Raw genomic sequence first — 21,722 nt, 5'->3', positions numbered from 1 at the left:
TTGATGACGTTACAAGCTGAGGGGCAGACTGAGGGTATCAGCTATCTTTTTACGAGGGTTAAACTCATAACAGACAAATTCACAAAAGCAAGATTTCACTGCTGCTGTTCAAATTAGATGAACAAAAAAAACATGTATCAAAAGACCAGCAAAGAGCAACATGCACCTTTAACTGCTGCATCTCCAGGTACTCCTGTGCTGTTTACAAGTGTTTGAATGAGGTACTTATGCATACACCTGCTGCAGAATTGGCCCTTTTCTATGCAAATGAGCATCATTGCAAAAACAGTTTAATTCCCCAAGATCAGCTTTAATAGCCTCATGGTGTAAGAGTGAAATTATGAGTGTTTTCAAAGAGTTGCTTGAAACTGAAACGCACCTAGGCTTCAAGTTGTGGTCATTGCCGATTGTAACAAGGTTAGGCTCAAACACATTCATTTTGGGATGCACTGACAGTTGTGTGTCATGTCAAATGAAAAAAGCTTGCATCGTTTTCACTTCGTCCCTGATACACACACTTTTTATTTAAGTTCCCATTAAACACGGAATAAAAAAGTGAGTGAACACACTCACCTATCAGCGATCCATTCAGAAAGAGTGCCACTCCTAACAGCGTCCCGATGCAGAGGACCAGGATGAAGGGTCTCCGGCGGCCCCATCGCAGAGTGCAGCGGTCGCTGGCAGAGCCGATCAGCGGCGTGAAAATGAGGCCGAGGACCGGGCTGAGGAACCACGTCAGACTGTAGTACTGCTCTGGAAGACCTGCACAGACACACACACGGATACGAGTTAAAGACGGAGATGTAGAGAGAACTGTGAACTTCATTTAGAAAGATGCCATAAGATGACCAATAAACCAGTGATTTCTCAATGGATTTGCTCTGTCATCCACTAGGGGGTGCAAGTAACATCCTAATGTATGAGTGAGGTGGATCATTTTTTATTAGATGTTCTTGTGTCTTGTGTGTATTTGGATATTTTTTCATTGCTTATATCCGTCAACATATTTATCTTTTTATTGCCTGTGTTTTTAACTATTGCCGGCCAAGGGACAACAGATTGGAAATCGCCTTTCTTGCAAACTCTGGTGTATTTCAGAAATGTTATCACAGTAATAATGCATTGTCCCTGTCAAATAAAGTGATAAAGTAAACTAAACAAACTGAACCAAACACTACCTCTTTACATTAGGATGTAGTTGCAGTACAGGGTTAAGTACAAAGCAACATTAATAAACTGTTGTTTTTGAGTTTGAGAAATTTGAGAAAATGCACCTAAAAGAAGAAGGAGACAAGCAATGGCAACCCTTTGCAGGTTCAATGAGTGTCTGTGTGAACATTTGCTCTGGATTATTACAAAGCATTTGTTAAGTATTATAATGTAAAAAAGGTATCCACATCCTATATTGAATACATCGACCTTGAACTACACTGTTGATGTGATCTTTTTTACTGAGCAAATATTGTATTACTTTGAGCCTCATCTTTCCACAGCCGGAAACCAGGTGAGGAATACAAACACGTCGCATGACAGGATCTCAAATTAGGAAGCATAAATGGAAATAACCATGTATCTTTAGAAAAACACACACACACACACACACAAACAAGATGCAACAATGGATGATGATGATGATGAATAACATCAGACAACACCTTGAACTGCAAACCTTTCAACAACAAAGCCAGTTCTTAATTAAGTCCTTATATAACCTCAGAAAATTCCCCATCCGGGAAGGACACACCTTTGAAGACACTCACACGCAATTCATTTAGCTGCCACTTAAAAAAGCACATCACTTTTGAACACCCCAAAGACCATTACCTTCGTGGTCCATCATTATTTATCTTACCTTAAAAATATCTTAAAACCGATTCACTCATTGTATGGTATGATAACTTTACAAGATAATTCCTCGTTGGTTTTTTGTCTCTTAAATTATTCCAAAACATTCTTCATACTGGTAATAATGTTCTTGCTATTTCTATTGCTACTCGTGAGAGACTGATCTAATGTGCATTTCCACATTAATAAAAATAAATAAACAAGTAATGAAATCAGCCATTACAAGCCCAGAGAACAAAGCGGAGGCAGAGAGTCTTTAAGCTGAGTGAAGTCAGCTGAATCTCAGTTATTTAAATCAGGACTTTATCTTTGTCTGGCTGTCAACCTGTCGCTTAATTCAGCTCAATAAAAAAGAAGACAATAACATGAAATGCCTTTTGGCCGCCACACTATCACTATCTTTAAGAGACCTGGAGTCTCACTCTTGATAATGCCTCCAACCTTAGTTGCCTCATATAATAACAATAATAATTCATAGCATTTATTTGAAAGCGGTAACATTGCATTATATTACATACTGTATATTGGATATGTTATACATCAATACTGTGGACTTGCCCAAGGACACAACAACAGTATTGAATGGAGTTCCCCAGCTCCACTGATCTGAGGATCAATGCAATATATACAATAATAATGATCAATAGCTTTACCTCAAGTATATCTTCAAGCACACATACGCACACTTTTTATTAAAATTTCTATAATGCTAATGGAGGAGAGAAAGGGCTACTTATCACTGCAGATCAATACGAGGAAGATGCCACTGATATTTCATTCCTCAGCAAAGTAAGGAGCTGGAAAGATGGATGGAAGTAAAGGGAAAGCCAGTATATGGCAGCTAATTTGATTGAGACCACATTAGGCTTGTCTAACCCATTTTCATATTTCTCAAACAGACGTCTGATATGACACGAACATCAATAACTGAGTGGCATAATATCTAATTATCAAGAGCATTTGTGAAATGTCCCCACTTCAAGCACAGATCCATTAGGAGACCATTGGATCAGTAAAGTTACTTAACACAGAGTCTGAGGTGAGATCAGCTGACTAAGTGAGGAGACACAAAGCTCATTTGGTTGGTAAATTCAGGAAAAGCGTACATGACTCAACTCAGTCAGTGTCTCTGGGTGTGATGTTTTCAGAGCTGTTGTCAGCATTTGATATTTTCTAAGAGAAGGAGTTTTAATTTTTTTTGCTGTCATGTGAAAATCTCCCTGCTGCAATCATGGTCATTTTCACCGCTGTTGACAAATCACATGTTTCCCTACAGCCAGGAGTATGATCTGTAGACCTCTCAAAGTCTGTGAGTCAAAAGGTCAACAACATGATTTCTAATGATAAAATAACAACTCTGTAACGTTGTGATTTAGATAAGTATTTTCCCGTCCCTATAAATCATGTTTGAAAGTCCACTACACTACAATTGTAACTAATGCGAACTTCACTAGACAAAACACTGTGTGACAAGTTTAAGGCCTTCGTGTAGCATTGAGGAGGAGAAGCACTTCAGACATTTAACACCCTATGAAACCAAAGCATTGATTTTTTTTGGTGTCAAATTTTTAGTTTCCTTTGCATTTTTGGTATTTGGAGGATTTTTTGAACATTTTGCAAAAGTTCAGCATTAATAAGAGCGTTATACTGTAGATTAAAAAAACATGTGGCAAATGGTTAAAGATTTAGAGAGACATGCTGTTTGAAATAGTATGTTTTACAGCATAACTATTTATCACCAAACATTTTTGCCATGATACAGTTTAGAGTTTGCGGTGTTTAGTGCTTGTCTACATTATATCAGAAATATAACTGAAAACCGTTTCAGATAGATATTACAAGGACACAACTTTGGGTCTCAGATGATTTTTTACTTACTAAAAAAACTGCTTTAATAATTATGATTATCGCCTTTAATTGTTGGTTGAGAGTAGGCAAAGGACAAGAAACCCGGAGGCAAACACATAAAGGTACATGATGTACATCAGTAGCATTGGCGCCGTATCTGCCCTCACTTCTCAGGTCCTGCACAACTGTCGACCTCTGAGTTTTTCACGAGCGGGCCATAAACAAGGCTTGACCCCTGTCGCCGTGGGGACCAGGTCTTGGGAACCCTGTCACTACGGAGACTCCATCACCTTCACTTCCTGGCTCCAATAACGCCTTGTCATTCACATCGGGCTTCCTGTTGTGAGGTTTGTTCAAACTAAGGAAAGCTTTGTTTCTCTCCCTTTATTCCCACATTTATTTTTATTCCCCCCCTTTTCTGTCTCAAATACAGACGCATACTGTAGACAGACAGACAGACACACAAACAAACACACAAACAAAAGCTATACATACCCAGGAAAATAAAGACACTAGTATGCACCCAGACTTCCGATATATAAAAAAATGCACAGACACAATCCCTTTTAAAAGTCAGACGGTGGCACAGCCATAAAGAAGGCGACAGGGTAGCAGATAGGGATCTGTCTGTCTGTAGGTTTGTCAACATCAAAACAGGAAAACAGTTTCTATTATAACAGTTCCTCACCAGAAAAACAGACACGTCACACACAGTAAAAAAACACACCTAATAAATAAAGACATGTCTCTGTTCGCACACAGACAGAATCACCTTGACACACACACACACACACACACACACACACACACACACCACCCTCTCTATGTACACCTGCTCTGGCCTCCCCCACAGTAAAGTCCTTCCCCCATCCATTGTAATTCGTTTTGGCCAACTCAGTGTTTGTATCAGCGTTTCCGTTGGATTGTGCCAGTCAATATTTCCAGGAAGATTTAAATGACCCAGATTAATGGAAGAAATTGCAGTCAAATATTGTCTTTGTTTATTATTTATATAAAAAAATGATTGGTAGGAAGGCTATATAAAGAATGACATCTTCATGGATGTCGAAAAGTAAAATATATTACAAAAACCTACACTGTCCTTCTTAACACAAAGAATTCCCCCCCGCTTCAGGCCTTCATATTCTAAGATCAAATAGAGAGCACAGTGCTGTTTACTCACAGCCATTCACCGTTGAAGTGAATTGAATCGGCTAAAACCCACAGCAGGCTGCGACTGTATAACCACAATAACTCTACACACAGTAGAGTGTGTAGTAGGTTATTGCTCCGTATTCAGATTTCTTGCTCCATATTCCTTCTTGCTCTAAAATGTATAAACTTCTCATGTTTACCAAAAACTGAAATGTATGGAAAACAGGAAAGATATCTTCCAGCTGGGATTCGTTGTTCCTCGTCACATGACATTTGCTGTGTCCCGGCTTCCTAGCATCATGAACATTCAGCAGTTTTAGGATATCTCCTTGACATTGAGCAAAAGCCTTTATTCGTCCCCCTTTTAAAAAGGCAATTGATAAATGTAGCTCTTTCTGTCCGTTCATGTGAAAACAAAATTAACATTTAAAGAGAAATGCCACATTTTATGTGGATGTCCAATCAGTGTTAACGGTAAATGTAGCCTATTAAAGCAATACATTCCTTGTATGAAAAAGCAATTTCAACTTTAACTTCTCTGGGTAGCCAGGTAGCTTGATTTAAATGCTGCTCAAAAACAGAATTTCCTTGTTCTCTTCACCACTATTCCTCTTTAACTGATACATTTCCAACAGCTTACTGTAAATGGCCTCCCTTTTTTTTTACCTTCAGGAGCAGAAGAGAGAATTCAGCTCTCTCTGCCAATTTATCACAAATTGAGAAATGTTTTGAAACATTAACATTATGCTAATAAAAAAAAATCAAAGTAGGCGGAGCTTAAGGATACGAGAGGATAATATGTAGAGCAGCTCCACCCGGATAAGTGTGCAAAATGCCAGGTCCATCAGACTTACTTACGCTGCGACTATGTACATTTTTCGAAAACTGAATTTTCACAGGTTGCGCTAGCGAGCATGTTGTACATTTTGAACCCATCGACTCCACAATGTGACATTATTCACCCGTCCTGCCGGCGTTGCCAAATGTCGCTACATGAATAGTGTCGTAGCGCCCTCAAAAACAGGTCGAAACATCAGAATATGAAGAATTATAATAATAATTCTATGCATTACAATAGGTCTTTGCACACTTCGTGCTCAGGCCCTAAAAATCACACACAGGGAAATGTCAGGAGTCGTACTCCGCTCTGACTGGAAGGCCAGAGAGAAGAAGAAGTGTAGATTTAAAAACCCCTAGGGTCTGGGCCGACCTCACATGGAGGGGCAGAGTGTTCCAGAGCCTAGGGCCCGCTGCTGCGAAGGCTCGGTGCCCTCGGGTTTTGAGCCTGGTCTTGGGCACTATCAGCAGCAGCTGGTCAGCCGACCTTAAAGCTCTGGCTGGGGTGTAGCGATGGATGAGTTCTGCTAAATAGGTCGGAGCCAGCCCATTTAGTGCTTTAAAAACAAATAAAATAAGTTTAAAATCAATTCGGAACCGAATTGGAAGCCAGTGTAGTGAGGCCAGAATTGGGGTGATGTGGTCACGCTTTTTGTGGCCAGTGAGAAGACGTGCAGCTGCGTTCTGCACTAGCTGCAGGCGTTTGATTGAGGCCTGGTCCATACCCACGTACAGAGCGTTGCTAATTGTCCCCAGTCTGGAGTTAACCAAAGGCATTAATAACCCTTAACCACTTTCTAGGTCTTTAAAAGATAAAAACGACTTGGTCTGGCCAATAGTCTTATTTTAAAAAAGCCAGGTATGACTACGGTTGCTGACGCTGCTTATCAAATTTAAAAGCCGTTATTGAGGTCACTCCAAGGTTCATGACAGAGGGGAGGATGTTTTTGATTGAGGAGCGCTGGGGAACCCAACAGGAAAGAGGGCATTTAGCAGAGGAGAAGGCACCTAGTTNGGATGCTCTCTATGGTGCACCTGTAGAGGGTCAGGATGCTCTCTATGGTGCACCTGTAGAAGGCAGACCTTCTACAGGTGCACCATAGAGAGCATCCTGACCTTCTACAGGTGCACCATAGAGAGCATCCTGACCCTCTACAGGTGCACCATAGAGAGCATCCTAACCTTCTACAGGTGCACCATAGAGAGCATCCTGACTGGCTGCATCACGGCCTGGTACGGCAGCTGCTCCGCCCTCAGCCGTAAGACTCTACAGAGGGTGGTGAAAACTGCACAGCACATCACCAGGACGGAGCTGCCAGCCATGGAGGATCTTAACTCCCAGCGGCTCAGGAAGAAAGCCCTCAGGATTATAAAAGACCCCCATCACCCCAGCAACAAACTGTCTGCTGCCGTCTGGCAGGCGGTACCGCAGCAACAGGACAAAAACTACCATTACATTAAATGTCACTTGTTAGGCGCTTTTATCCAAAGCGACTTACATACATTCAGTACTGTGGGCAATCCCCACAGGAGCAATTTGGGGATAAATGTCTTGCCTAGGGACACAACGACATGCTGACTGCAGTGGGGATTGAACCAGTGCTCCACTGATCAGAAGATCAGCGCACTATTCTACTGTGCCACAGACTCCCCGGCTTCAACTACCAGACTCAGGGACAGTTTCGTCACACAGACCATAACACTATTAAACACCTGAGCTTGCACTATTTCTTTTTCGTATGTCTTGTAAATTGCACTGGTGCATACATTACATAATTACACCGTAGATTTCTAAATGTCTTGACAATAACGCTTTTGAATCTTGAATCTTTGTATCTACTAAACCATTCCCATATCAAACATTCATACTATTTCACTCCGAGGCCCCCGAACAGCGTGAGGCCAGGACTGGGTCACAGATGTAATGAGACACACAAGGTCACACACATCGTGCAAAGCAGTATGGGAAATGTGCAGTGATCAATTTGTGTATGGCTTTGTGTTTTGGTTGTGTACTGTTGTGTGTCTGTTGTAACTCACTAATCAACTATTGATCACATGTGCAGCTCTGACCAGGGTCACATCGGTGTAGCAACTACACATGTTTGTGTGTGGATGTAGAGTGATGGTGATTATTTTTCTTTCATAAATATACATTTTTTTAATTAAAATGACATGTATTTCTTCTATGGCTTTTATTCAGATTATATTGAAGTTAATTGTCTGTTATATATTCAAATCATGTTGTCAACAAATCACAAAGTTTGTACATTAGAACATTTACAGCACAGATTCACCTCTTTAAGTATAGAATATTATTATTAAACACCATGTTTTCTCAGCCATCCCTCCTACTGGTGATGGAAATATTAAAATCTGGACAAACAAAAATATAGACTTATGTTTATTCGTAAATATGTGTTTATTTGTCAATATCTAAAAAGCATGTTGCAAGAACTATCTTTTTTAATACAGAATAAATTGGCAATTCTCCAATAAATAAACAAATCCAATTTATAAAATATGAATTACATTTTGAATGTCATCAAAATGTTTCCTTGTCAGTTTGTTCATTGTTTAATAATAATAACAAGCACACATTTTGTAATATTTTATAATAACAAATCTTTGTCCATACCTGTCTTTCTCTGTTAGGTTTGTCGATGGGTGACGAGCAGGGGAGACAACCAATAGGAATTGTTCTCACCGTGTTGGGGGTGGTGGTGTTGGACTTCAGTGCGGACGCATCAGAGGGACCAATCAGAGCGTACCTGCTAGATGTGGCGGACTCCGACGAACAAGACATGGCACTAAACATCCATGCTGCCTCAGCAGGTACTGCTAACACATAAATAGTACATTTAGAGGATTTAAATAATGCCCATAAATACATTTAGAGGATTTAAATAATGCACGTCAAAGTCTTTTGTAATATAATTTGTTGTCCTGGAAATAAACAACATTAAGATATAATATTGAAAATGTTTGAACTGATATATCATATATTTTGTTGCAGTTGTGCATTGTAATCAATGTAACGGTGCATTTAATTTGTTCTCGGGGGAAAGAAATTGAGATTAGACGCAATCCTTGACTGCTAATGTATCTTTTGTGATTCTATTATAACTTCTGTTCATGTGTGCAGGTCTTGGGGGTGCGGTGGGATACGCTCTCGGAGGTTGTGACTGGACGCACACTTTCCTTGGCGCAGCCTTCAAGTCTCAGGAGCAGATCCTGTTCTTCTTCGCTGCCATATTCTTCTTCATCTCTGTGATGTTACATCTGTTCAGCATCGAGGAGCTGCAGTACTCACCCCAACAAGACAGGATGGACCAGGTACAGCGTGTGTGTGTGTTTGTCTGTGCACTTTAACAATCAAATGTATAAAATGAATCCAACCTAAAGACTTTGGTTTTCTGTCCTCTCACCAGGAGAGTGTAGATCGCACCAAACCGCTCCCTTTGACCAATGGCAGGAATGGACTTCTCGCCCCCAAGCTGGATTTAATTGGAGAAAATGAAACGATAGACAGCTACGACCTCTATGACCCCTACGGAGACAACCTATCAGAGCATGGAGATATGGACATGGACTTCCTAGAGATGGAGCTTGTGCGAAGTAAGTTTACACACTCTTGCCTCCTTTCCCATTCATATTTCCCAGGGATGTGAATATGATTGTTCCTGTGCTTTGAGATATTTTGCACACTGAATTACACATCCTTTTAATTCTCCCATTTTAAAAGAATCCCACACATACAGATAAAGTGTTGGGAAAATAACCCAAAAAGCAGTGCCAAACAAAAGAAGACGAGCCATAAAGACAACATATCTGTCAAAGAAAAACAAATATGCCATGGTCCCTGTCCACCAATGTCTGTAATAAGATTCTCATCACTTCCACATTGCATTGTGTGGCTTTTAGACCCTCAACCAGACAATTTAGATTCAGTTTATGCACTGGAACTAGGATTGGGGTTTGTCCCATTTTCCCATAGATTTCCCGCACAGCCATTTTCATTACATCTAAACTAATCGACCCTCTCCTCGTCGGTCCCCAGGTAAAAGTGACAGTGTCCTGGCCATGGCAGACGCCACTCTTGACCACCTGGACTACGATGCGTTGTTCCTGTGCCACTTAGAGCCCTCCATCTTTGCCGACCGCCTCTCCCCCCACCACGGCTCGCCCCCTACTGCTGGTAACTTCTTCAACTACAATCGCAGCACTCCACCGCCCCGCCTCGGCCACATCAGACGCAGCAGCAGCGCAGGAAGTCAGGATCTTCTCCAAGCCAACAAACAACAAACACACTCCAACACCCCAAGGATTTCCCGCCTCTCGGCTTTCTTGCAGGAAATGGAAAATGAAGATGGTCAAGAGGCGTTGCTCAACAACCAGCTGAACGAGCAGCGGACACTGAACGGGCGGCTGTTAGCCAGCGTCAATAATCCTGATAGAGCTAGCACCAACCAGCTGAGCTCTAAAGGACAGGCACATCGCGTTGGAATGGTCAAAGGTTGGTTTTTCACCCTTATTTATTATAGATTTTTATTTATTTTTAAGAAATTCTTTGATATATTATGCAATATCTCATGTATTGTTTTTTTGACTGCTATTATGGAACTGTTTAGGCTATTCACTCTGCTTTTTTGTCTTTTATTGTCGTTATCATTCACATTGCAGAAGCAGATTTTAAATATTTAAAGGAATAGTTACACATTTAGAAAATAATCCTATTCGCATTCTTGAGGTTAATTACGTCTAGATAAGACGACTGAATGAGAACATTATATGACTCTCAAATATGATAGTGGTTTGAATCTTCTTATTTACATATTGGCTAATATATTTCTGGAAATATCCAAATTTAACTTTAAAACATTTTGTGTTGAGGGAAATACTTAGAAACTGAGAGACATTTGGAATAACTTCACTCTGGAAATAAAATCCATAATAACACAACACAATTAAAAGTGACGAGAGCAGAGGTAATTAAAAGTAAAAAATACATTTGAGTATTAACCGCCACTAAAGAAGTGTACTTTTGTTCCTATAAGGAACAGGAGAGATCTTCCCCTATCCTCAGTATTTTTACATATGATAAACATAAACCCTCCCCTAATGTTAATAATGTTTCTTGTCCCAGCTGCCAGTACTGGAGCCCCCATGCGGCAGTCCCATAACCGTCACATCTTCTACCGCCAGCCGTCATGCACCTTCTCCTACTACGGTCGAGTGGGGAGCCAACGCTACCGCCGGGCCAACGGCGCTTATCTCATCAAGCCGTCCCGCAGCATGAACGACCTGTACGAGGTGGAGGCCAGACACAGGAGGAGGCACCGGCAGAGGAGGAAGCACCCCAGCGGAAACACCAACTCCTCCAGCGGGGACACAGAGAGCGAAGAGGGAGAGGTGAGGAGGAAATGTAATCACTTGTATCTGCCTTTATTTCTTAGTGTTTTGTTTTGGGTGGATATTGTATGATCGTGTCTCCTGTGGTCAGGTTGAGACCACCGTGCGGCTGCTCTGGATGTCCATGCTGAAGATGCCTCCGGAGCTGCTGCGTCTGTGCGTCTGTCACCTGCTCACCTGGTTCTCCATCATCGCTGAGGCCGTCTTCTTCACTGACTTCATGGGTCAAGTCATCTACCATGGAGATCCTACCGTAAGTGAATTAATTGAGCTGAATACATGTTCTCTGCAGCATTATATAATCTTTTTTATCCAAAGTTATGGACAACAGCTCCAAATGTAGCAAACAAATGAATTAATGAAATCACATTGTGTCTTTTCCTCTCTCTCCTTTTCTCAACTTTGTCGTTGTCTGATATTCTCCTGTGTCATTGTGTTCAGTACGTCTGAAAAGTCTGTCTCGGCCTTAGTTAATCCACAGCTCAGTAATAAAAATGAAGCCTTTGTTTCTCTCTGTCAGGCTCCTGTTAATTCTACTCTGTTGGAGAACTATAACAAAGGAGTTCAGATGGGATGCTGGGGACTGGTTATTTATGCCATGACTGCTGCTACATGTTCAGGTAAAAAGCAAGCACATATTTGTATAGACCTTCAGATTCGGTGCTTACTCTCTGGATGTAAAATGCACTAAACTATGTATTAAACATTAAATTAATCTCCCTTTTCCAGCTATCCTTCAGAAGTACCTCGACAACTTTGACCTGAGCATTAAAGTCATCTACATCCTGGGAACGCTTGCATTTTCCATAGGTATAAACGCCTATGTATCAATACATTTGGGCAAAATCAATAAGAGCGATACAAATTTAAAATGTATCTATTTTCCCTCCACAGGAACTGCTGTCATGTCAATCTTCCCTAATGTGTATGTTTCCATGGTGATGATAAGCACCATGGGTATCATCTCCATGAGTATATCCTACTGTCCATATGCTCTTCTAGGACAGTATCACGAAATGAAAGAGGTACAGACAAATTCCACTTGAAATTCCTTTTTTGTTTCTATTAATATATAATGTTAAAATGGCCAGGGACTGCATACTGAATGAATAGATGGATGTATAGAAGGTCTCATATTTAATTACTGTTTGTGAAAAGCAATTTTTTCAATATGTAGCTTTCATTAACTGTTACTGTCTCTGCCTCCTGCAGTACATCAGGCACAGTCCTGGGAACTCCCGGAGAGGCTTTGGCATCGACTGTGCTATCTTATCCTGCCAGGTGAGTCTTCACTTAATGAAATCATTGTTTTATAGTTATATATAAATATGTCCATCTGAAAAGACTATGCTGTGAATGTAATAATTTGTCACATTTCAGGTGTACATCAGTCAGATCCTGGTGGCCTCAGCTCTGGGTGCTGTCGTCGAGGCGGTTGGCAGCGTCCGTGTAATTCCCATGGTGGCCTCTGGGGGCTCCCTCCTGGGTTTCTTCACCGCCTTCTTCCTGGTCATTTACCCAGCTCCAAACCATGGGTGAGAAAACCACCTGTTCTTGGCTTTTGTTTTCATCAAAGGACAGAAGTGTGACATTTCAGAAGACGATACAACTCATGTCTTTATGGTTAATATGAAGCTATCATATCATACGTTAGCTTAGCAAAAAGACTGGAAACAGAGGTAATGAGGTGTCCAAAACTAACAATTTCCAGATACCAGCACCTCTAAAGCTCAGTTATTGTGAATTTTTCCAGAATGCAAGGCTAAATTAAGCTAACCTTTGGTTGGAAAGAAAGCGAAAAAGCATATTTCTCAAACTATTCCTTTATGCTTAAAACACAGTCCTAACCATGATATACATTATGATTGACAGGAATGGGGATTCAGCCAAAGCTTCGAAACGGTCCTTGGCAAAGCCGGAAAAGCCCATCAGTGACGAACTGGCTGTTGCCGTTGTGACGGAGAAACCAAGCTTCCTAAAACTCAACAAGAAGGGCAAGGCCACCACCACCACTACTTCCTGTCACACGGAGAATGAGTCTGCTCTGTGATTGGTAGGCTCAAGTCGACGATGCTGCAGAAACAACTAAATTCACTTCACAAATAATCATGGACGGCGGCTGGTGTGCATTCGGTCCACTGTTGTTTTTCAGCTTTGACTGGCTTTTTTTCGATTCTGTGTTTCTTTGGTGAAAAAAACTCAATCTGACGTAGGGACCAGTGTCGCACCAGACCAACTCTCCCAACAAAAAAAACATTTGGTCCCAGCGCTGTTTCAGCCAACGCAGAAATTACTTCCACTGACATTTGAGTGATCCGTCAGGGTCATCAAGAAATGACTTGTCCATTGGTCATGCTTTTAAGGAGAGGTTGTCTCCGTTTCTCAGGGCCTCTAGGAGGTGCTACTGAGCAGCCGCCTGGACAGGAAACTTCAGGGGATTCGCACACATACACACGCACATACACTTCTTCATTTGGGGTCAACACAATCGAATGAAGGATGAACGCTGTTGATGAACATTACTTCTCGAGTCATTCAAAAATGCTGAAAATTGTTCTTCCTCGCTGTCGAATCTGCTTGATCGGATCTTTGCTAAGAAGATGCCGACGAGATCGACAAGTGTGTCTGCTGACGAATTCACCAAATTCAATTACACACTTTACAGCACTCTGCGATAGTAGCTTTAAGACTAAAGACTTTTGGAAGTGGCATTTCTGAAACTAAGAGCCGGAAAGTCTTGTTCTTGGGGAACATTTTGATCTGGATCAAGTCTAAGGCTACACTCTAGGCCAAAGCTGACAAAAGGCTCTGATCAGAAGTTGTCACTATATTGAAGGTCAAGAATACAGATGTGTATTGAGTGAAATTCCACGAAAAGAAAGACCGCAAATGCAATATGTGCAGTATACAGGGCATTACAATCCCAAATATTATTTTCCTGGTTTATTGAGGGCCCAGAATGCTGCTTCTGTTTATTTTTGTAATCTACACTAGCCTACATGCTGCATGTTAGAAAATAAGAGACACACTAAACACCATAGAAGAAGACAGATGTTGGGTTGTCCTCTCTCTTTCTTTCTCGACCTTCTTGCATATTATTTTAGAAAATGCAGTTGGCACAATGTTTGTCACTAACTGCACATTATGAGCCATTGTTTTGAAGAGTGTTCAACAGCACTCAGTTAGAAAAGCCTTGATTTGGAATCCTCTTGGTGTGATGGATTCAGTTGTCTGGGGACACGGTTGTTGTCAGGAATGGGATGAAAGACTATGGAATGGATTCTGGATATATTGAAAGAAAATGATATAAAATGTAGAAAAAAATTAAATAAAGCCCCTAGGGTTGAGAACTAGTAGCCTATATTAACAGGTTTAGGCTTGTTAAGTGAGCCTCGGTGGAGGACTTACGGTTCGCCTTACTCCTGATTTAGTTGTCTTGGTTCCATTGTACTGGGCTAAATAAAGGTATAATATAGTATTTTTTATGCTTATTACATGTGTGCTGTATGCTAATTGCATATTGAGAAGACGATAGAGAAGGACTGTTTTCACTTTAACAAATATTTGAAAATATATAGTATACCAGAGTGGTATTGACCATATACATATATGTCCCACAATGCCAATCTACTCTTTTAAATCTTTGAACCTAAGAGAAATGTTACAAATTTGGAAATACAAAATTAGTCGATGGAGGCAGATTTTTCAGATGATACAACTTTGCCTTAACAAGAATATTTGAACAAATTACCAAGTAAAAACGTTCCCACTGAAATCCAGTGATCCCCTAAGTAGAATATAAAATGTCTTGAACCAAATGTCTAAAATTGTTTTCTTTAAAGTGTTGTAGGAGAGTGCTTCATTCTGCCTCAGATGTTGATAGTAGGTGAGGTATTAAAACAGTTGTAATGCTCTTAACATTTATACACAGTGATGAGACTAATATGCTTAACATAAAAAATGAATACACAAGTTGTATAGATTAAAAGTAAACTTGTATTAATACTGAAGGATAACGAGTGTTAACCAATACGGTTATATAATCTTGGAATGTTTTAATAGCTTGCAATAGAGGACTTTGATAAGTTTAAGTAAGAAATACTTAGTGTGAGATTTAAGATTTGATTGTTTATGTTTTCTGACAAATCAGATTTTTTGTTGCAATAACAGCCTCTGTTAATCAGCTGGGGAGAGGACTGTGTGTGAGGGGGGTGCAGGCGGAGAGGGGTTGTTATGGTGGTCAAATCTGGATGTTTTTACCCCTGTTAAGGTCAAAGGCTGTGGATTTGGGTCAGTTTTCCTTTCAGCTAAATCAGCGTGAACATACGAAATTGAAATGTTAATTGCAGTGAGTTCATTTTCTGATTGAAGGAAGATTATTTTTGGTTGTAATACAGCATTTAATGGAAAATCTTATTTTTAACTAAGGTTTTAGAAGAGGATTCACTCAATGTGGTTGTTATTTTTTCACTTTGATGGGTGTTGGGTGCAGAGTTTTAACAGAATAGATTCCTTCCATAGTTTCAGGTACATTCAGTCAGTCCCATAGTGGAGCAGAGAGATGACCACCTCTTTGGTGCTGGGACAAAAAACGCAGGGATAACAAAAGACAAGGAGGAGGCACAGAAGCATTTTGGCTTCTGACATAGGGCAATAACATATTCTGGTAAACGAATGGACACACTTCTTCAGTTTAATGACAAACATGAATATAAAGATTTGGGTTTAGGAGGTTTGCATGTGATAACAGCAATATGCATGTGTAGAACACCAAAGTATGACTCTGTAAAAATCCCTGAAGCTCTTGTCTTTATTGTCCTAATAGGCCAGGGATGTATTTACTAATGCATGGCTGGATGTTTGTGTCTTTTAGTTTGAACTTAAACGTGTAAAGACCAACATGCACTCTTTTAAAGATGAAGAATTGTGCTCGGCCAGTACACGCTCAACAAGCATGTGACTTCCTAAAGTTTTTGCACATTTATGGGTGAAGTTTCAGGCTTCACGTGTCGTCAGGGGCAACACTCCTTGTTAAAAGTGTAAGTGAGAGACTCAAGGCCTCAAATACTTGAAGTGCAACTTGAGTGTCTCTTTTCCAATGCAGTGGGAAGTCTCTGATTTTAGTTCTTTGGTTCTTATTATCCCAAGCCTTTTATTTACCGCAGACTCTGGAATGTTCAGACAGCAGCATGGCCTGCTGGGAGATTGAGTTCTTACCTTTTGATTCCATCTTGTGACTTAAATGTTAAAAAACTAAGTCAATGAATGTCAAGTGATTTCAGCTGAAATAATTTCTGTTTTGATGTTCAACAAGCCTGGCATTGCACAGAACTTGCACATAATAGGTTAAAAAAAAAAGTGTTGCAAAAGGAAGAAAACAAATAACTGTCGATATTTATTTTTTTGAGCTTTCTTGTCTATAAAGGACACTTTACACTTAGTTTCCAAAATACTAAATTGTTCTATATTCTGTTACAGGTGTGAGTGTGTGAGCGTGTGTGTGAGAGAGAGAGTAGTCGTCTCATAGCTGTTCACATGTAAAGCTAGAGCGTGTTAAAATGTCATCTCAGTGTTTGTTTTGGGTTCTTGTTCTCAGTACTTTGCAATCACATGGTTTACACTTAACTCTGGAATCGATGGCTGCATCACCGAAAGGTTATTTACGAGTCTTTACTGTCTCTGTTCTGGTGTTTTAACTCAATTAGAAAATGTCATTGTTTTGTCTCTGTTAGAATTTGAAGGCAGAGCCACACATGAGAGTTTGGCCTTTGCACTTTTTTTCAGTGGCAGCCATGTTGGCTCCACCGTCCAAATCACTGAATGAATGTGGAGACGTGGTGACGCTGTCAGTGGCAGCAGCGTGGCGGCCGAACAGTTAGTCCAACCTGGCCAGACTGTGTGTGTGTGTGTGTGTGTGTGTGTGTGTGTGTGTGTGTGTGTGTGTGTGTGTGTGTGTGTGTGTGTGTGTGTGTGTGTGTGTGTGTGTGATGACTCAGTGACTGATTACTAATGGCTGCAGGAATCCTAGCAAAGCAAGTAGGAACAACTCTAGGATTGGATCAATGCAGCAGCAGAAGGCCGTTTGTATTATAGATGAGAGCAGTGCTACTTCACTGCCCGGCTAGATGACGCCACGGGCCCTTAGTTGTGGTAGCAAAGAGTCGACGCCAAGCTGAAAGTATGGTTTATCGTGTTGAAAAGCTGCTTTGCTCTGTATTGCACGTCAAACAAAAAAAAAATATTATTATTATTTAAAAAAAGACGATACAAGAAGATATCCGAGGCATCGGGGCTCCATTAAGAGGACAGAGATCGTAAACACTGGTTCCCGGTCAGTCAACACACGGGGAACGCTTCATCAGAGCTATATTATGATGCTAATGAGGTTAACGTCAATCGTCAAAGTAAACATGTGTAATGTTATAAGTCAAAGTAGTGACTGTTGGTGATGCATTCACATCTGGCTGTGGGCGGAAATTCAGGCGAATAGTCGACTAGTCGTCGCAGGTATGGAATATATTATGATACATTGGCAAAAATGACAGCAGATAGTTTCACCCTAAAAGGGGCGGGACCATGACGTAGATGGAAATGTCCCGTATAAGTTGCTCTCGTGATTTAGAGAAGCCCAAAATAAATGTAATTATGTTCTATGTTGCTTCAAGAGAAGCTTAAAGAGTGACAGGACCGTAAAACCAGCGTACTCACCTTGGAAACTTTGCGCAGTTTAGCTCCTGCTAAGGCAGCCGCTAAACCCCCGGGTCCTCCGAGACCACCACCTCCTCCGCCTCCATCACTGCTGCCACCTCCTCCACTTCCACCTCCTCCTCCTCCCCCACCTCCTCCTCCTCCTCCTCCCCCTCCCGGAATGGGTAGGGGTGGTGCTGGCGGAGGACCTGTGGGAGGTGGTCCCGGTGGAGGAGGGATGCCAGAACTAGGTGGAGGTCCAGGAGCCGGAGGAGGGCCGGGGGGTGGAGGAGGAGCCGGTGGAGGGGGGGGGCCTCCAGTGGCCGGCGGGGGAGCAGGAGCTATAGGGACTAAAAAACAAAAACAGAAAAGGCACCATCAGTATCATTTACCACAATATTATAATATATTTGAATCTTCAGACGATGAGAAACTACATTTCAGTCTCCCTGTTTGTACCACACACTCAGAGATATTGATAATGAATACCTTTGACTAAACATACAGAACATCTGGGAGTTAATGCATTTATAAAAAGGTGCTCATCAATCACCCTCATGTTGATCAGTCATTTTTAACTGATCTGTTGGGCGTCGTAGCTTTAGCATGTTGCCCACCCGTGCTCTGCGCCTGTACATTTGCTAACAAACCCTGGTTACTCCTATCGTAGTGAGGTGCAGCTGTTTAGGTGTGTTCTGATCAGTCTGCGTGTTCCTGACCTGCAGCAGCTTGTCGTTCTCTCTCCAGTCTCTCATTCTCCAGTCTCTCGTGCTCCAGTCTCTCGTGCTCCAGTCTCTCTCTCTCCTGCTGCTCCAGCCTCTGCTGCTCCAACCTGCACATCAACAAACATCTGTCACCAACACACATCTGTAAACATGCTAAATAAAAACATGTCATCAACGGGACGGATAAATGAAGCAGAAACGTATTATCTCACACATGCATTTGCACGTTCGTATTCCTACAGTTTTATATGATATACATATTTTATTTATTTGTGTTATTATATTGGGCCGTTGTGGAGCGTTTGTACATGAAGGTCACCATAGAAAGCAGTTTGTGAAGCCTAATCTCCTGAACTGAGGACTACTGTTCAACAAGAACACACTTCAGTGGAGGGCAGCCACTAACCCTATCCAACACCTATTGTTTTCAAACAACTCTAAATGTAGTACTTGGCACAGTGTTGAGCTATAATCCGTTTTTATTTTCAATATTTTGAAAGAAAGTGGATTTTACAGCTTCTGATTAGCCTACCGCTAAAAAAGTCCACAGCTGGACAGGGTGGCCTAATTCCAGCCGCCTCAGTCACTACAGCCCCCCCCCCCCTCCTCCTCCTCATCACATCTGCCTCTCACAACAGCTGTATACACAACAACACACACCAACAAGTTCAGAGGTCCATACACACACAAGTGAGAGTCGCTGAGATTTACAGCTGATCCACTTAGGCGGAGTGCACAGGAGGGGGGAGAAGGAGTGTTTATTTATCTCTACTGGTGAATATTGTGAATGTATGTTCATCAGAGCTGAAAGCATTCATGTGATGTAGCACCACCTGCAGCCATGCTAGATTTACAACGTGTTAAAGGCTTGCTAACCAGCCAACAGGGAAGGGAGGGTTACTATGTAATCTGTTATGAATACGAGTTACCTGTAGAACAATGTGAACTAATCCAAGAGTCACAATTAGGGTTGCAAAATTCGGGGAATTTTCAAAGATGGAAACTTTCCACGGGAATTAACGGGAATTTTTTTAATTGAAGGTTGGCTCTTCATAGGGAACTTAAATATAGTTGGGGAACGTATATTTCAGCATAATCTTGACTAAAACAAACAGATGCCATTCAAGTACACTTGAATATCCATGCCATTCCTCAATCACATGCCAAGGATGACTTGTTTGCTAAACGGTGTCTAATAAAAAACTATTAGGGGTTTTAGGGTTAATTCTTAAATTAACTAAAAACCCTCTCGGAATACCTACGATTGGTGCACGTGTCGGATGTGTTTAAGAAGAGTGACGTGGGCGAGATAATCAACGAAAAAGGTTTTGACACGGGAGGATCCACATACGTGGGAAGTGTTATGAGCGGGCCAAAGAAGACTCAGACGTCCGAACATAAGGGTCCGTGGTTTTTTTCTTCGTCTTCACCAGTCATAAACACAATTTTCCCGTCTTCGTTCAACAAACCGACAAGACCACACACCAGCACACTTCAAGTACAAAGGTTCATTTGGCTGGGAGAACCCAAAATCAACGTATTGTTAGTTATCGGTTCAGTTCGACAGAAACCGAAACGCCGCATTCAGGACAAAACGTGTGTGGTGTGTGTGGTGTGTGTGTGTTGGTGTGTGTGTTGTGTGTGTTGGTGTGGTGTGTGTGGTGTGTGGCGCGCGCCGGTGTTTGTGTTTGTGTGTTGTTGTTTGATAGCTCCCTACTACGTAATCATCACACTGTCACAGTTTGGGAGGGAGTCCGGGGAATCCGAATTTCCAATCTTTCTGTAAATCCGCGTGTGGAGCGCGAGGGAATAGACACCCTATCTCTGAACGTGCTACGGTACGTGCGACGTCCTAATTTGCAAAATTTAGAGTAAAATTCTGGTTTTCCATTATACAAACGTCGTCGTCCCCTCCGAAACACTACCGATGCTCCTGACAGGAACAGTTCAAAGATAATTTGGGGTCGTGCGACTACCTGGTCCGAACCCCTCGTTACCTAAGATGTACATCCTTTCCTTATACATTAGTCCCTTATGTTGTTTTTCATAAGGGAATGCAATGTATTTGGTTTTACATTAGTCTAATGTAAAGATGTTCTAACACCCAAATGATCTTTCCTAATTTTACATCATTTTTTGGATTTTTTTCTCGTCGTATGCACAAACAACATTTTCCTAGTCTGAAATAAAAGAGGAGACATTTTGACATGACAAGACATCCGATTGTGAGAAGGTTCACACTTAGGATTATGCCGGATGCCGGACCTTAGACGAAGTGACCAAAGTGAAAGAACCAAGGTAAACGAGGCAAAAATGAAAGCCCGAGTGCCGACTTGAGAACATACAAGTGAATTTTATCACCACAAACTAGAATTTACACACTGACTGATCTATTTTGTCTCACCGTATAAACGTCGAGTCAGGAAGTAAAGTCTAACAAAATTTGAGATCATAACACCCGCAGGTAACGCAAAGGTAGCAAATCATATATCCGCGACCTTATACTTATAGGAAGTACTTTCGCGGTCCGAAAAGGATATTTATATTTAAGGTACTCGTCTCTTGGTGGTACAAACTTGGGATTTATAGAACCAAAGAGCAAAAGACTCAAGTGTATCAAGACAACACAGAATGTATTCATGTGTTTTCAATTTCCGTAAGAATAACTATAACATAAAAGAGAAACTACACATAGACGTAATGTTTTAATTTCATTCAAGGCCCTTGTAAATGAAAAATATTAACACTGATTCCCAACGTTTCGCCGCCTAAAAGGGATTCAAAGGCCATTTTAATGGTACCCTTCAAATCCGACCCCCTTAAACACCTTTATAAAGTATAACCTTTGAAAGGCGTACCCCTTGATGACCCTCAACTCCCCGTTACATTAGCTTAACCACAGTATAGGTTCGATTTATATTTGGAAAACAAAACGTATTCTTTTGTACTGTAATTTGTCTAAATGAACATTATCCTTGTCTTGTTCAAAATTAATAAAATAACTTTGTTTAGTAAACAAAGTAACTTCTTGGTTTTGAAACTTAGAACTCAATTTATAATGAAGATCTTAAGTACACCACGTCCACTACCTTCCTTTACGTGTCACGGACGTCCCCCACACCAGAGTTATTCGTGTACGTCACACATACAACGTACACTACCTCCTTACGTGTCACGGACATCCCATACCCGAGTTATCGGTAAGGGTCACAC

At 41.2% G+C, this 21,722-nt stretch overlaps 2 protein-coding genes across 3 annotated transcripts in view; one reads left to right on the top strand and one right to left on the bottom strand.

The window, feature by feature from the left end:
• Window positions 1-8,336: 8,336 nt before the first annotated feature.
• On the top strand, window positions 8,337-16,798 carry LOC104942543 (solute carrier family 45 member 4-like; the record flags this gene model as incomplete). The annotated part of the gene is made up of 12 exons (XM_010767775.1): window positions 8,337-8,520; window positions 8,831-9,021; window positions 9,117-9,303; window positions 9,746-10,201; window positions 10,832-11,097; window positions 11,189-11,350; window positions 11,618-11,717; window positions 11,827-11,907; window positions 11,992-12,122; window positions 12,310-12,378; window positions 12,478-12,632; window positions 12,970-16,798. Coding segments are annotated over 12 exons (2,160 nt in total), but the record flags the coding sequence as incomplete, so codon positions are not given.
• A 944-nt stretch (window positions 16,799-17,742) lies between these two features.
• Window positions 17,743-21,722, bottom strand: part of vaspb (vasodilator stimulated phosphoprotein b) — a 39,486-nt gene continuing 35,506 nt past the window's right edge. For both annotated transcript variants that reach the window (XM_010767756.1, XM_010767749.1), the window contains 2 exons: window positions 18,504-18,616; window positions 17,743-18,134 (listed from right to left, as the gene is read on the bottom strand). In XM_010767756.1, the coding sequence (XP_010766058.1) occupies window positions 17,758-18,134; window positions 18,504-18,616 (490 nt within the window). In that variant the 3' untranslated portion in view covers window positions 17,743-17,757. The remainder of the gene's footprint in view (window positions 18,135-18,503; window positions 18,617-21,722) is intronic.

Source organism: Notothenia coriiceps, unplaced genomic scaffold (genome assembly GCF_000735185.1).
Source record: "Notothenia coriiceps isolate Sejong01 unplaced genomic scaffold, NC01 NC01_scaffold00000339, whole genome shotgun sequence".
Lineage (NCBI taxonomy): Eukaryota > Metazoa > Chordata > Actinopteri > Perciformes > Nototheniidae > Notothenia > Notothenia coriiceps.
The sequence above is the reverse complement of the archived record's forward strand: the minus strand, read 5'-3'. Positions and strand labels throughout refer to the sequence as shown.